General features: G+C 42.4%; 1 protein-coding gene across 1 annotated transcript in view; it reads left to right on the top strand.

Moving 5' to 3' along the window:
* Wdr70 (WD repeat domain 70) overlaps window positions 1–13,918 on the top strand; it is a 207,764-nt gene that overhangs the window by 178,667 nt on the left and 15,179 nt on the right. The window contains exon 14 of the mRNA XM_051150838.1: window positions 13,548–13,648. Within this exon, the coding sequence (XP_051006795.1) occupies window positions 13,548–13,648 (101 nt within the window). The remainder of the gene's footprint in view (window positions 1–13,547; window positions 13,649–13,918) is intronic.

The raw sequence follows: 13,918 nt of genomic DNA, 5'->3' as shown, positions 1-13,918 counted from the left end.
TCCTTCTCCTCTACTTGTTCTTCAGAATATCCCTTCTGAACTGAGGTGTAGACTCTATACATCAGTCAGTTTTTTTATGAAGGAACACCGAGGATATCTGTGCATCGTGTACGTTCTGTGGACTTGAAGTTCTGTAAGGGTTTTTACAGGAGCTATGCCTGCGGTTTGAGGATGGAGAGGCTCTGACCTGCCTTCCTGGAACATTATCATTTCTTTTTCAGTAAGGGGAGTAGAGTGAAGCAAGCACAGTGTTTTTAGAAAGACCTTGACAATTTTCTACAAGAAGAGTTTTATTTATTGACTCACTTAGTTACTACCAGTTCTATCACTGTCACTTATTTTCATGAATATTGGTTAGATAATATATAACCTTTGTTAAAATTGTTATGTCAAAGTTCATATGCTTAACCAAAATAAAGGAGAAAGTTTTTATTTAGGGCTTTTTATCTGATATTAGAAATTGTCATTTATATCTGTTTGGAAAAAAAAAGTATGGTCCATAATTCTGTTTTATAAAACAAAAAGAGTGGTACATAGGGCTAGGGAGGCTAAGGCAGAAAGATCGCTGAATTGAGGCCAGCCTGGGCTGTATTGTTCCAGGGAAGCCTGCATACAGAATGAGCCCTGTCTTAAAAATAAATAGGAAAAACAAATATTTCTATAAGAGTACTGGCAGTATCCTTCCTTATGTAATTGTGTGAATTCCTGAAGTGAACTTGAGCTCATATCTTCCCTTACCCTATAAGATCTTCATAGACACATTCCATTGAGAATAACATTGACTTTTTATATACCAATTTTCATTTTCTTATTGAAAATAATATATACAAAATCTTAGAAACTAAAAAGACAAAAGATATGAAGAAAGTACTTCTACTACTCATAGATTATTCCAGATGTGACATTAAAATTAATAACATTGCTGTTCAAGAAAGTTTCTCTATGTATTACCATAAGCATATAAAATGGCAATATCCCAATAAGTATTACACATAATCTATTTAGTATCTTATTATATATGTAACAGTTTTGTTTTGTGTATGTTCTTACTAGGGAAGAGTACTGATATTTTAAGTTTGAAAAGGTTGAAGAGGAAGAATAGATGAATATAAAATAAAAGACCCTTCATGAAACTAGCTATTTACCTTAATTTATAAGCGATGACCATTCAGACTGTAGTCAGCCTCTGTTATTTATGCCGGCTGAGGAGAGCAGAATAATGAATAATCCAGAGGTACTCAGAGCTGTCTGCGCTGCGTCTGTTCCTACAGTTGAATATAGATATATGTGACCTGGGAATTCACTTCAAACAAATTGCTGAAGCCATGCATGTAAGGGCTTGTCTCAGAGGAGCAGAGGACTCTATCTGCTCATCCTTTGCTACTGGGAATAGACTAACCCTGTCTTACTGATACAGAGTCCAGTCCAGGCACAATTGCTCCACCCCGAAAGCTTCTAGAAGTGTAGGATTGGAATAGCATCTTTGCCAGGTCAGAGTCACACGAGCAGTGATGCAGAGAAAGAACTTGAGCTACCAACAGTGCAAATAGCAACAGAAATGAAACTCTAATGACTGCATCTGGCATTTATCTGACTTCTCAAATAGTGAAACCTTCTCAGTGCAACACACAGGGCGATGGAAAACGTGGGCTTTGAACTGACCAGCTTTCCATTTTCTGATTTTTATTATAGAGCAGTCAGGCTGCTGGTTGCCTAGAGAATAGCAGTTGCTTTGAATTATGTCTTATTTGAATAAAGTGATATCAGCTTAATGACATTTCACTTTAATTCACTTTTTGTAGTATTAAACAATGCAGATTCTAGAAGGAACCTGATCAACATATTTGTATATAATAAAGTCTATAATATTTGCCTACGACCAAGTGATAGGACAATTTACATAACAAAAAGGTACACTTCAAGAGGTTCTTTTCTGGAAGCTGGAGAGGTAGCTCAATGGTTAAGAGCACTTGCTCTGAGTTCAATTCCCAGTGACCACATGGTGGCTCATAACCATCTATAATCGGGTCTGGTGCCCTCTACTAACTTTCAGATATACATGCAGACAAGCATCATGTAAATAAATACATCTTAAAAAAGGCTTCTTTTCCATATTTCTAGATGTGTTAATATATGATAAAGAACCTGGCAATAAATAGAAGTTATTGTATGTAGTGTAAATGTGCTGATGTAGCACTGGCATCCTTTCTTCTCTAGTATTTTCTTTCTGGGTCAACCAGTAACGTCTAGCATGGCTCTTAGGACAGTCTTTCACAGCCTGTGGGCACAGTGGCCAGTCAGTACTACCTTATTCAGGGGTAGGTTTTAATTGCCAAACCAGAAGGGTACTTATATAGTGGCTATATATAGTTAAGGACAGCATTCTATGTTTTCTGCTTTCAAAATATGGAAGATGTGCTGGGCAAGGTGGCACATGCCTGTAATCCCAGCACTTGGGTAGGCAGAGGGAGATGTATCTCTGTGAGTTCGAGGCCAGCCTGATATACAAAGTCCAGGATAGCCAAGGCACCCTGTCTCGAGGGGGTAAAAATAAGTAAGATGTGGCCTTGAGACAATCACTAAACCCATTCTTGGGGTTGTCTGAAGGAACTTGCTTGTACATATAATTTGTGTATAGCTAGAACTTAGCTTGAATTGCCTGCTTAGGTAGCCTCCCAATGTTCAAGATGAGTATCACTAAGATGTGATAAAATGACCTCTTTGTTCTCACGGAGCGTATCCTGCTGCGAATGTTTTGTGTCTGCAGTACTCTGGATATGAAGGATGTCCATCTGCAGGCACATAGTGTTGACGGGAAGGAACCACTGATTTCTTTGTAGTCTACTAGTATCTGCCTTATCATGTCTTGAAGTATTTCACAAGAGGAAGTTGATAAGTACCAGTGTACTGCTGATTCTGTTATGTTGCTTTAAAAACGATTATACAACAAAATTCACCCTTTTTCTAAAGAGGGTATATAATTGAGCTATTTTTAAAATATATTGTATATAAGCATAAGAGCCGTCATCTTCACCACACCATCTATGGCCACTTGCAAGAGAACGCCAAGAATGGGCTCACTGATTGTTGGCATTCCCTTATAAGCTTCGGACCGTTAATGGGTCCATTTATATTTCTTTGGAAAACTGATCGTCCATGCTGAGGTGAGAATTTGGTGGTATGGCTGCTCCATGCACCCACACTTCTGTAAATAACTCCTCAACTATGCTCGGTAAGTAAGCACCGTAACTCATTGGTTTGCAAAGTTGGACTTTGGTGGAATCATACTTTGAGTTGTCATTGGTGCCTTGTAAGGAGGAGGAAGAGGTTTATATCTCCCCAGGGAGGAAATTCTTCATGTGTGGACTTATTCAGTCATCACCAACACAATCAGGACAGAGAACAGCTCCATCAGCCCCCTAAAAGTTTTTCCTATCCTCCATGTATCCCTGTCTGCATTCTGCCCCACCCCCACACCTACCCCCCCCCCCCCCCCCCCCCCCCCCGCTCCTAACATTTGGCATTCACTATTTTTTCTCTTTCAAGAATTTTATAAAGCATGTGACCTTTGGAGACTGGCTCTTTTTCAACACAATGTCTTTACAATTAGTCCAGAATGTTAGGTGTATCAGTAGTTTGTTCACACTGGAGCATAATTAAATGATATGTATCATTTCAGAAACTGTGGATAAAGTTTCTATAAGCATTTCCCATTCAGGTTTTTGCTTTAATATAATTTTTCATTTTCTTGAGATTATGCTTTTTTCTTTTATTCTAGATTCCAGACTTTGTGGGGCATGTGATTTATAGATATTTTCCCTACTCCCCTTGCCGTGTCTGTGTGTGTGTGTGTGTGTATTTGTGTGTGTGTGTGTGTGTGTGTGTATTTGTGTATAGACATCTTTACAGAATCAGTTTCTACTTCCACTGTTGATCAAATCAAGTCAGACGTATCAAGTGTTTTTCTTTTATAGATTATACTTTTGGTGGCACTTCCAAGAACTTCTTGACTAACTCCAGATTGCCCTGATTTTCTCTTAAAAGGTGTATCTTTTTCTGTCTTGCATTTAGGTCTACATTCCATTGAAAGTTAACTTTTGTGTAATAAGAGTAAAGTAGTGCCTTTCCAGGTAAAGCAGTGGCTTTCCTAAATGGCTAGTGGTATGTGTTGTTTTCCTTTGTATTGTTCTGTCTTGCTAGAAATCACACCCAGCCTCTGGTGTGCTAAGTTCAGCCCCAAAATAAATATACATAAACAAGGCAAGTCACCTTCAGGCGACATTTTTCTTTACGTTCATGGCTTGGTATGTAGCTCAGTTGGTAAAGAGCTTGCATAAGCCTCGTCTCAGTCACTTGTGATGCTGCCTGGGAACGTCCGGCTGCGCTCCCAGCACTCAGTGAGCAGAAGCAGGAGGCTGCGCGGTGACTTTGAGGTCAGCTCAAGCCACATGAAAATTTTGTCTCAAGATAAGAAGAAAACAAAAAGTCCAATTTAGTATAAGAAAACTATAATGTATAAAATACTAAAAACTTTAAATAAAAATAGAATCAGTTATGCTATGCTAAACTGAGTTAGAATCTAAGGTGAAAAGAAGACTCAGTTGGACTGATTCTGTCTTTACTGAAAATTTTCATAATTGCTGACCATAGACATTATTTTATTTATTATTTACTCACTAACTTCTTGGTGGAGGACCACTTTGCTTTAGTGAACATTGAACTTCATCCTAGATCTACCTGTTGATTTTACCTTCCAGAATTGTCCTGTCTAGTTTGCGAGCATATTTAGAGCAGTATGTGTTTCCTCTCTTTTACCCCAAACCACACAGGGGATTTTTTATAGTCAAAAACAGCCTCAGTGGCAAAGCAAAGCACAGCATAACACAGTACAGACCCCAGCGGATATGTGCAAAGCGGGGCACTGGCGTGTCAGGAGATAATGCCATCAGTCCTACTGTGTGGTATGTTCCATTGGCCCCGCATCAGCAGCCCAGAGCCTCTGCTCAGTCAGCTGTCCCCTGCAGTCAGGCAGTCCCTGCACAGTCTCCATATTATCCCAGAGTCTTTGCCTGAGGACTGTGCTCTAGCTGCCCTGTATAAAAAATTAGAGCTGCTTTTTACAGAAGACTTTTACAACCTCCCCGGAGAGTTCCCGTCCCGTCTCTTTAGCCTCACGTTCTCATGTTCAGAGCCCACATCCTTTACTCTAGTCCTTGTGGGCTTGGAGAACAGCTGGCCAATATCCTCTGTTTCCTTGATGATTATACAGTTACTGCTCTGCTCTTTCTTATGTAGGTAGTGAACCAAACCAAAAAAAGAAAAAAAGAAAAAAAAGAAAGAAAGAAAGAGAAGAATAGAAAAATCTTTTCCTTGAAAATCAAATTTTTTTCAGCACTTCCATTATCTTTGATAGTGTTTTCTCAGACATTCTAAATTTCAGGTGACCAATTGGACTGGCAAGCCCTTGGGGTACAAGTGCATGCTATCCTTAATGCTTAGCTCAGCACGTGCTGTGTGGAAGGTATTTGCAGAAAGTGTTTTTTTTTTTTTTCATACCTTTGCTTTATTTTTTATTGTATCTGATTCTAGAACATTCTTACTGAGATTTACATTAGTGATCTAATCCCTTTCACTTTTGTTTTTATTTTTTAATATTTCAAAAATTAGTTTGGAATGTTACAGCATATTTACTTTTAGTTTTGATGAAAGAAGTACACATTTTGTTTTGTCTGCTTATTTAAAACTTGAGATTGATTATTATTTTTACACTTACTAAAAATAGTTGTATTTGAGTTCAGTGGAAGAAACCCAGATTTGCTAGAGATGTTAAAAATACTGGTAATCTAAACTCTGTTTTAACATAATTTGCTTTGATTGTTATACTATTAATGAATGTGGTCTATTTAAAATACACTGTGGTTTGAAGTAAAGATGAAAAGGAAAGTCACATGTAGCCCATTATGGGCTCAAATTCATGATCCTACTGCCTCAGCCTCCTGGGTGTGGGGATGGCAGGCATATGCCACCATGCTGAGCTGGAAGTAGTTATTGTTAGTGTTTGACACTTTACAATATCTAATCAAGGAGCTAGAAAGGCTTCCTGGCTAAGCTACTTGTCCAAAGGACCAAGTCGGATTCACAGCCTCCATAGACACTCACAACAGTCTGAAATTCTAACCCCAGCTTCAATGTCCTCTTGTTTCTTGCTCCCAGGCTCTCATAAATAAAAGCAATTACCAGACTTTCTCCAATAACTATTTGTTCTTTCTTTGTCATCATCCACGACTGGAGCAAACTAGCACTTGTTGGTTTGAGTTAGGTGAAGGAAATTGTGTTTAATTTCTTTTGCCCAAGAGACATTCTATTTTCTCTGAGAACTTTTTCTTGTGATGAATTCTTCAGACAAGCTTGTTATCAAATACAGATGTGGTTCTTTTAGTATCAAGGACAATTACCAGGTTACAGATTCTTGCTACTTTCGTGGCCACCTCAGTTTTACAGCACAATCTAAAGTAAGTTGATCTTTCCATAGGTTTGATGTGAATTTATGCGTAATTATATGGAAAATTTTAAAGTATAGTGTGTCTATGGAAGTGGTTCTCAGCCTGCGGGTCATGACCCCTTGGGTTGAGGTTGAACAGACCACTGGAAAACACAGATTTTTATATTACAGTTCATAATGGTAGCAACATTACAGTTATAAAATAGTAACAAAAGTAATTTTATGGTTGGGGGGGGGTCTCCACAACATGAACTGTATTATAGTCACAGCGCTGGGAAGGTTGAGAACCACCGCTCTATCAGGTAAACGGCAAGTGCAGAGCAACCGCCCGTGGTTCGTTTCTCTTAACACGTGAGAGTGTTCCAGCTCTTCTTCTTGTCACCATCAGGCTTCTGTCTGGTTTATCAAAGAAAAAAGTACAGGGAAAAATGGCAAGTTTAGCCCATGGTAAGACTGTCTTGAAATTGGGGTGTGCATGAACAAAAGGGTAGATACGTGGAGAGAAGCCAGTCGTACTGACCCTCACCGAGGGCCAGAACCTTAGAGGCAGAACCAGCAAAATCACAGGAAGTCTGAGATCAGCCTGGGGTATGTAGCCATGGCCGTGCAGTGAGACCCTGTGTCAAAGACCAAAAGGAAAAGAAAAGTGTGGGGAAAGTGTCTGCCTTTACTCTTTCCATTTAGGAGATGTTTCTATAGGGACTAGGTGGGTGTTAGGAGTTTGCTTGTTTGTTGGTTGGTTGGTTTGTTATTTTGAGTCTGTGGCTTATTCAGATTTACTGACAGAGCCTAGAGAGATGAATGAAGCCAACCCCTAGGCTCGTATGTGCTAGACCAAAGTTGGACAAAACAAGGCTGTCTTTGGGGTCCAGTGGAGGGGTCAAGGACAAGAGCTGAAGCGATTCCCACTTCACTCTTCTACCTCCCTTATCCAATATTTTACTGTAGGAAACCATTTTTTTTCTGTGAATTAAGCTATGGGCTTGTGGGCACCTGTAGTAGTGCTTTCTCTAGTACCTTCCTCTTTTCATCTGTCTTCGTTCATTGTTTCATTTGTTTACTCTGTTTCCCTACTTACCCTGTGGGTCAGCACACATGGCAAGTGTGTGGGCTAATCCCAAGGGTGGCTCTGAGGCTGAGGCTTCTTATACACAGGGCTGCACAGTTGTGGGTGTCTCTTTTACCAACAGATGTCAGGCTGATTATTGGAAGCCACTGAGAATGCTCGTTCTTGCAAGGCCTCAGGTTTGCTTCTTTGTTCTTCTTCCATACGACAGAAACCAAATGTGACAAAAGCAGATGGCATGCGGTTTTCAGTGAGGGTCAGCAGCTGGGAAGGATCAGGAAATGGTGTTTGAACATAATCATGTTTAAGGTACAAATTATTAGGGATGCCAGGTTTCTCTTGAATGATGCTGTTTAGATACACACTTGACACACATCTGAGATGTTGCTCGGGCATCAAGTTCTTTTATAGCAACATTTGTGAACTTAGATTTCTCTTTTTCAGTTTTAGTGGTACCATCTTCTCCCCACCTCCTTGGCATTTCTGTGGATCAAACGCAAGGTACTTGAATTCTAGGCAAGCATTCTACCACTGAGCCACAGTCCCAGCCCCCTTTGTCCTTTCTAAAATCAACTTGCTAAGATTCTAGTTCTGAGTTAGGTTTAGAAATGATTTAAACCTTCCAGTTTTCATCATTGTTCAAAATAAGGCTCCACATGGTACATAGTGTAAAGAAACGAGTGATAGAGTTAGAAGTACCTGGCCAATGCCCTCCCCTCTGTTTGTAAGTTCAGTAACCTGGAAGCATTACTCTCTTACAATCTCAGTTTTGTTTTGTTTTCATCTATGAAACAGAATGAGATTATTAATTTTATAAAGACCCAGTTGCATCAAATAATATAAACTTCCCAGGCCAGGGAGATGGCTCAGTAGGAAGAAACACTTGCCACCACACCTCACGACCTGAGTGCAGTACCCCAGCTGTACATGGTGGAACGAGAAGACTGCCTTCCAAAAGTTGTGCTCAGACTCTTTTTTTCCACAGCACACGCACCCCCCATGAATAAATAAGTAAATGTAATAAAAATTAACAATAATATAACAAATATTTCAGGTACCCTATACTTCCATGCATTCTAAACTATATGTCCAGTCACTACCTTTCTTTCCCTCCTCTCCTCATTTTCATGGTTTCACTTAAAGTAAACCAGAAAACCACAGAAATAATTATTTGGCATTTCTGTGGCCATCTCCCTTTTGCTGAGGGGTAATTCCACAGTATCTGTCTGGGATCTTGACACTGTTGGTAGGCATGCTGCCCTTTTCATCTCCCCCTTTCTGCTTGGCCTCTGTAGGGATGGAGGGTCTCTGTGCTGAGCACACTCATGTATTGTAACTTGTCCTGGCCATCTTGCTTATGATCTCCAAGCTTATTTAGTGTCTCTTGGTGGCAGCTGCTAAGTATCCTGGGCAGTTTGTGGTTTTTCTGCATGTCCAGATACTAAGGCTAAAACAAGAGTGAGCTTTGGTTTAAAAAGATAAAACTTAACTTTGAGCCAGAATGGAGTTGAGCTTAGACAGCTAACAGTAGCCAGTAGCTGACTCTCACCTTTCAGTAAAGGGATTCGTGAAAGAATAAAATGCCCTCTCAGTTTAATTAAGTAAATCACCATAGTATAGTATGCAGATAAAATTCAGAACCTAGCTCTTGCATTACAGTGGCCTTCTGCCACTTGGCTGTCATAATATGAGGTAAAGTCTTTCTCTCTTTGACATTGTAGGTCTTGTATCTCTGGGGTCTTCTCTGGCCCCTTGATTTGGGAATGTCCCTTCCCATGCATTGCAGCACCACTCAGTACATGTCACAGATCTAGGCATGTCAACCAAAGAGGTATCTCTTAAGAAGAGGAGGAAGGAGTTTGGTCTGGCTGGCCGAATGAGTGATTGCACTCTTCCTTTGTGTTTATAGCTCATCTGTCTTCTGATGGTTCTGGGCTCCTAGCAGGCACGTGTCCATTGTTGTTAAGCAAAGCCCAGTATGTATGTTTGACAAGTTAGCAGCGTGGCAACCCTGCTTGCTGCCGCCGACTCAGGGATTGTTTGGTTTGGCAAATGGCCAGCTCTCTGCTGTAAGATGCATTTCCTTGACAGGACAAAATATGGAGGCGCATTAGCTGCAAAGTTTACAAAGGTTAGCTAAACACACACAATAAATATTAATAAACAAAAAAGGCCCACCCACCTTTGACTTTGAATTCTGTTTCTTCATTCTGTGTTTTGGAATCTCTGTAGTATTTGATTAATAACTGGTCTTAAGGTAATTGAGCCTCAAGTGCCCTTTGCCTAAGTTAGTCTGCTCACAGGCCCCTCATTGGCTGCTTTGATGACTCACTGCCACAGTGGAGTGATCGCTGGACTAACTGTTTAGTTCAAGGGCTCTTACGTGTATTTCCCTGCTTTAGCATGAGAAGAGGGTAAATGTCCTTGTCCCTGTGAGCTGCTGAGCAGTCATGTGCAGTGTATCCCAGAGCTCTGGAGATAAAGGATGTGAGCAGGAGAGAGGTGAAATGCCTTCAGGCTCCCTGGAAAGCAACCACACATTGGTCTGTTGGCCTGAGCAGTTGCCTCTCTAACATTTACACCCTCGGTGGAGAGGGAGAGAGTAACCGTAACCTGCTGCCCCTGGAAACTGCCTGTTTGGCTGGGCGTCTTGGAATTTATCAGGCCTACGTTGTGGCTCTTTTCCAATTCTGCACCCTGCTCACTTGAAAACATATTTGAGAACCAGTAACTGCTTAGCGAGAGTGGTAGGGAACCCAGGAAGAGAAAGGACTCTAAAGCCAGATCCTTAGCATTGTCTGGGACCTTTCGCAGCTGGCTGGGTGCTCTGAAGGCTCTTAAGAGCCCCTCGGTGCCTTCTGTCCTCTCTGCCTAGTGCTCACATTCTCTCCAGGACCACAGATGGGAGAAGCCAACCCTGCTGGATTTGTATGATGCTGCTTCTAATAATGATACACAGAAATCAAATTTCTTCCTCATAGAAAAGGAAAATTCTTGACTTGAAAATTGTCTCCAGCTCAGCTTAACAAACTTAACCCATTCAGGTATAGGTGACATGTAGCTTTTAACTTCTTTGCAGAGCACCAGACACTAATCTAAACACCTGGAATATACTGCCAAACAAAACAGATCTCAGGCCACAGGACATGGATTGGAGTTGAGAAGACATAGCATAAGTAATAAACAAATCACATTCTGTGTTAACCATGCAGGCTACGACAACAGAGAAACAGGGTGATTGGAGTTCAAATAAGGCAGGCTGGGAGGTGACATCATTTAAGCAGAGACCTGAGGTGGCATCCACTCTGATGAACTTACCCTAGATAGGCTCACATAGACATGATGTAGGAAGTTGTTTCTATGGCTCTTCCTGTGCTTCCAGACTAGCAAGTTGCCAGCAGTCTGGGCATAGTTCTCACAATAGTCTCAATGGCTGAGCACCTGCAGAACATCAGATGTTGACACTTGATTCCATCTCACCAACCTGGAAGAAAATCTGACTTTACTACAAACATATCCTAAAGAAGCTTCCATGAACACATGCAGAAAGCAGCAGTGACTGAAATGGGGCTGGGGAAGGGGGGCAGGGTCAGGGGTATAGGGGGGAGTCTGGTGTGATGGCTCAGCAAGTCTGCCACCTGAGTTCAGTCCCCCAGAATCCATCCATAAAGTGGAAGGGGAGAACGGACTCCTTGACTGTCCCTTGACCTCTGCATGTGTGACCCCATCCTCATAACCAACTAAATACATGTCAAAAGAGAGAAGCTGAGAAAGGAAAACCAAACAGTCAAGTTTAATTGATTTCATTTCAAGTGCCTCTCCTATTATTTTTGTTTTGTTTGCTTTTAGCACTAGTTAGCAGGTGCTGGATAACAGCACCATAGGTTTGAGGAAAATTGCTGCTAAGGGGAGCAGGGGTTGTCTCTGACATGCACTCTTGTTACTTGCTTTTCTGATCATGTCCCCCTAGTGGGGCTACCTTACCAGGCCACAGGGGAAGAGGATGTGCTCAACCCTGATTTGACTTGATATGCTGGGGTGAGGTGTGTGTGTGTGTGTGTGTGTGTGTGTGTGTGTGTGTGTGTGTGTGTGTGTCTTCCCTTTTCTGAGAAGTAGGGGAGGGTGAGGAGGGAGGGAGCGGGCTATGATCAGGATGTAAAGTGAAGGGAGGGAGAAAGGAAGGAAGGAGAGAAAACAAAAAGAAATGGAGGAAAGAAAAAAGACCGCTAAACAAACATGAAAACCTGCCCTTTCAACTTATCCCCCACCTGTCTCCTCCACTTCCAATGGGGAAATGCAAACACTGAGTCTCCGAGTCTCCGTAGAAGGACTCAACCCACTTCAGTGGCACACAGCTCAAGAACCACCTTGGAATATTGTCAGATGCAAATTAGATATTTGCACTCTCTTCTAGCTTCCTCCATAGTTGTGGGGTATCAGAACTATGCAGCCATTTAACTATCAGCACTCAGGTGGGAGTCGGAATGTCTGCCGAGGGATCGCAGAATTTCCAGGTGCTCCATCCTAATGAAAGGGCGGGTGGGTAGAGACAAAGATTTAAGGCACATCGGCCACAGGACAGAGTTCCAGGACTTTGGTTTTTACCAGGAGGCCCTCAAATGTCAATGTGTAATTGTACCTTTCCCCCTTCAGTCCCCATGCATAGCGTGCAGGTAACGGGCTGTTGATAAGCATTGATTTAATGCGTCCCCTCATCTTGCTCCAAATGCGTTGTGTAGAACTTTGTGTGTGGTGTTTGCACTTTCCAGTGTCAGCCTCTCATCCCCACCTGCCTTGGTTCTCCTTGTGCTGCCCTTCTCATCTCTTCCCTCCCACCCCAAGCACAATTGAAAACAGGTTGTGAGAACTTAGAACTCAGGTTCTTTGGGACCCCAAAGCACCAGTTATTCCTCACCAGACATGAATTCAGAGGGCCATAGCGTCCAGTGAGCCACCTCTTTAAATAGCCTCCCGTCAGGCTAATATCAAGGCTTTGCATTTGATATCTGCTTTATTTCTGTCATGGCTTTGCTGTTCTATCTCATAGGCAGGGAGAGATTATTAATTGTCTACCAATATGTGCTCTTTGTAAAAGAAAGCTTAATGAGACTTGGATCCTTGTGAACTAAAAACAATAACCACCTGGCCTCAATCTGAGTCCAGCGGGACATATTGTGTGTGTAGAAGCATGAAACCCAGATCTAAATCTGCTGTGGTGGTGTGCTTCACAGGGAGCCAGCATTCCACAGTGCCAGCCTCACATGGGGCTGGACTGCCTGCCTGTGTTTCCAAGGCTATCAGGGGGTGGGGGTGGGGGCCTTTTCATGCTTCCAAGACTATCAGGAGGTGGGGGTGGGGGGCGTTTCATGCTTCCAAGGCTATCAGGAGGTGGGGATGGGGGGCATTTCATGCTTCCAAGGCTATCAGGAGGGGGGTTCATGCTTCCAAGGCTATTAGGAGGGGGGTGTTTCATGCTTCCAGGGCTATCAGGAGGGGGGTTCATACTTCCAAGGCTATCAGGAGGGGGGTTCATACTTCCAAGGCTATCAGGAGGGGGGTTCATGCTTCCAAGGCTATCAGGAGGGAGGTTCATGCTTCCAAGGCTATCAGGAGGGGGGTGTTTCATGCTTCCAAGGCTATCAGGAGGGGGGTTCATACTTCCTAGGCTATCAGGAGGGGGGTTCATACTTCCAAGGCTATCAGGAGGGGGTTCATGCTTCCAAGGCTATCAGGAGCGGGGGGGGGGGGGGCTCATGCACAAAAGAAGTAAACATCTTGTGTTTCTGTAGGATTTCGCATGGATGGCAAGCTGTGGGATGGAACTCCACTTGTAGAATGAAATGCTATGGTTTAGAAGGAAATGTCTGAGACGCTATGGGTTACTATTTGTTTAGTAAACTGACCATTATTTTCTCCCTACCCTCTCCCCCCATTTTTATTTGGTCACTTGAGTTGACGTCTATACCTGTCCATTTTTAGAGTGTCGTCCGTTGCCTGTGGCATCCAAAGTTGAACCAGATCATGGTTGGAACTGGAAATGGATTGGCAAAAGTGTATTACGACCCCAGCAAGAGCCAGAGGTATTTCATAGGAGATGGATAAGAACAACTGGGGGGAGGGCTCTGATTCACCCCTGCTTTTACTCATTCCCCCTTTGATGGGGATCCGCCCTTTTAGAAGAGGCAGCTGGTACAAAGTAAAGCCTCAGACTCCTAGCATTGTGCTTTAAATGGGATTTAGATCTCACCCTTGATCTGTACTGAATTCAAAGCAAAAGTTCCCTGGGGATTTGCAGTCCTTTGGAAAATGTTGAGTGCAGGGTGGGGGCAGTCCTGCTTGCTCTGTGTGCT

Source organism: Acomys russatus, chromosome 9 (assembly GCF_903995435.1).
Source record: "Acomys russatus chromosome 9, mAcoRus1.1, whole genome shotgun sequence".
In the NCBI taxonomy this organism is placed as follows: Eukaryota; Metazoa; Chordata; class Mammalia; order Rodentia; family Muridae; genus Acomys; species Acomys russatus.
Note: the sequence above shows the minus strand (reverse complement) of the source record. Positions and strands in the feature narration are given on the sequence as shown.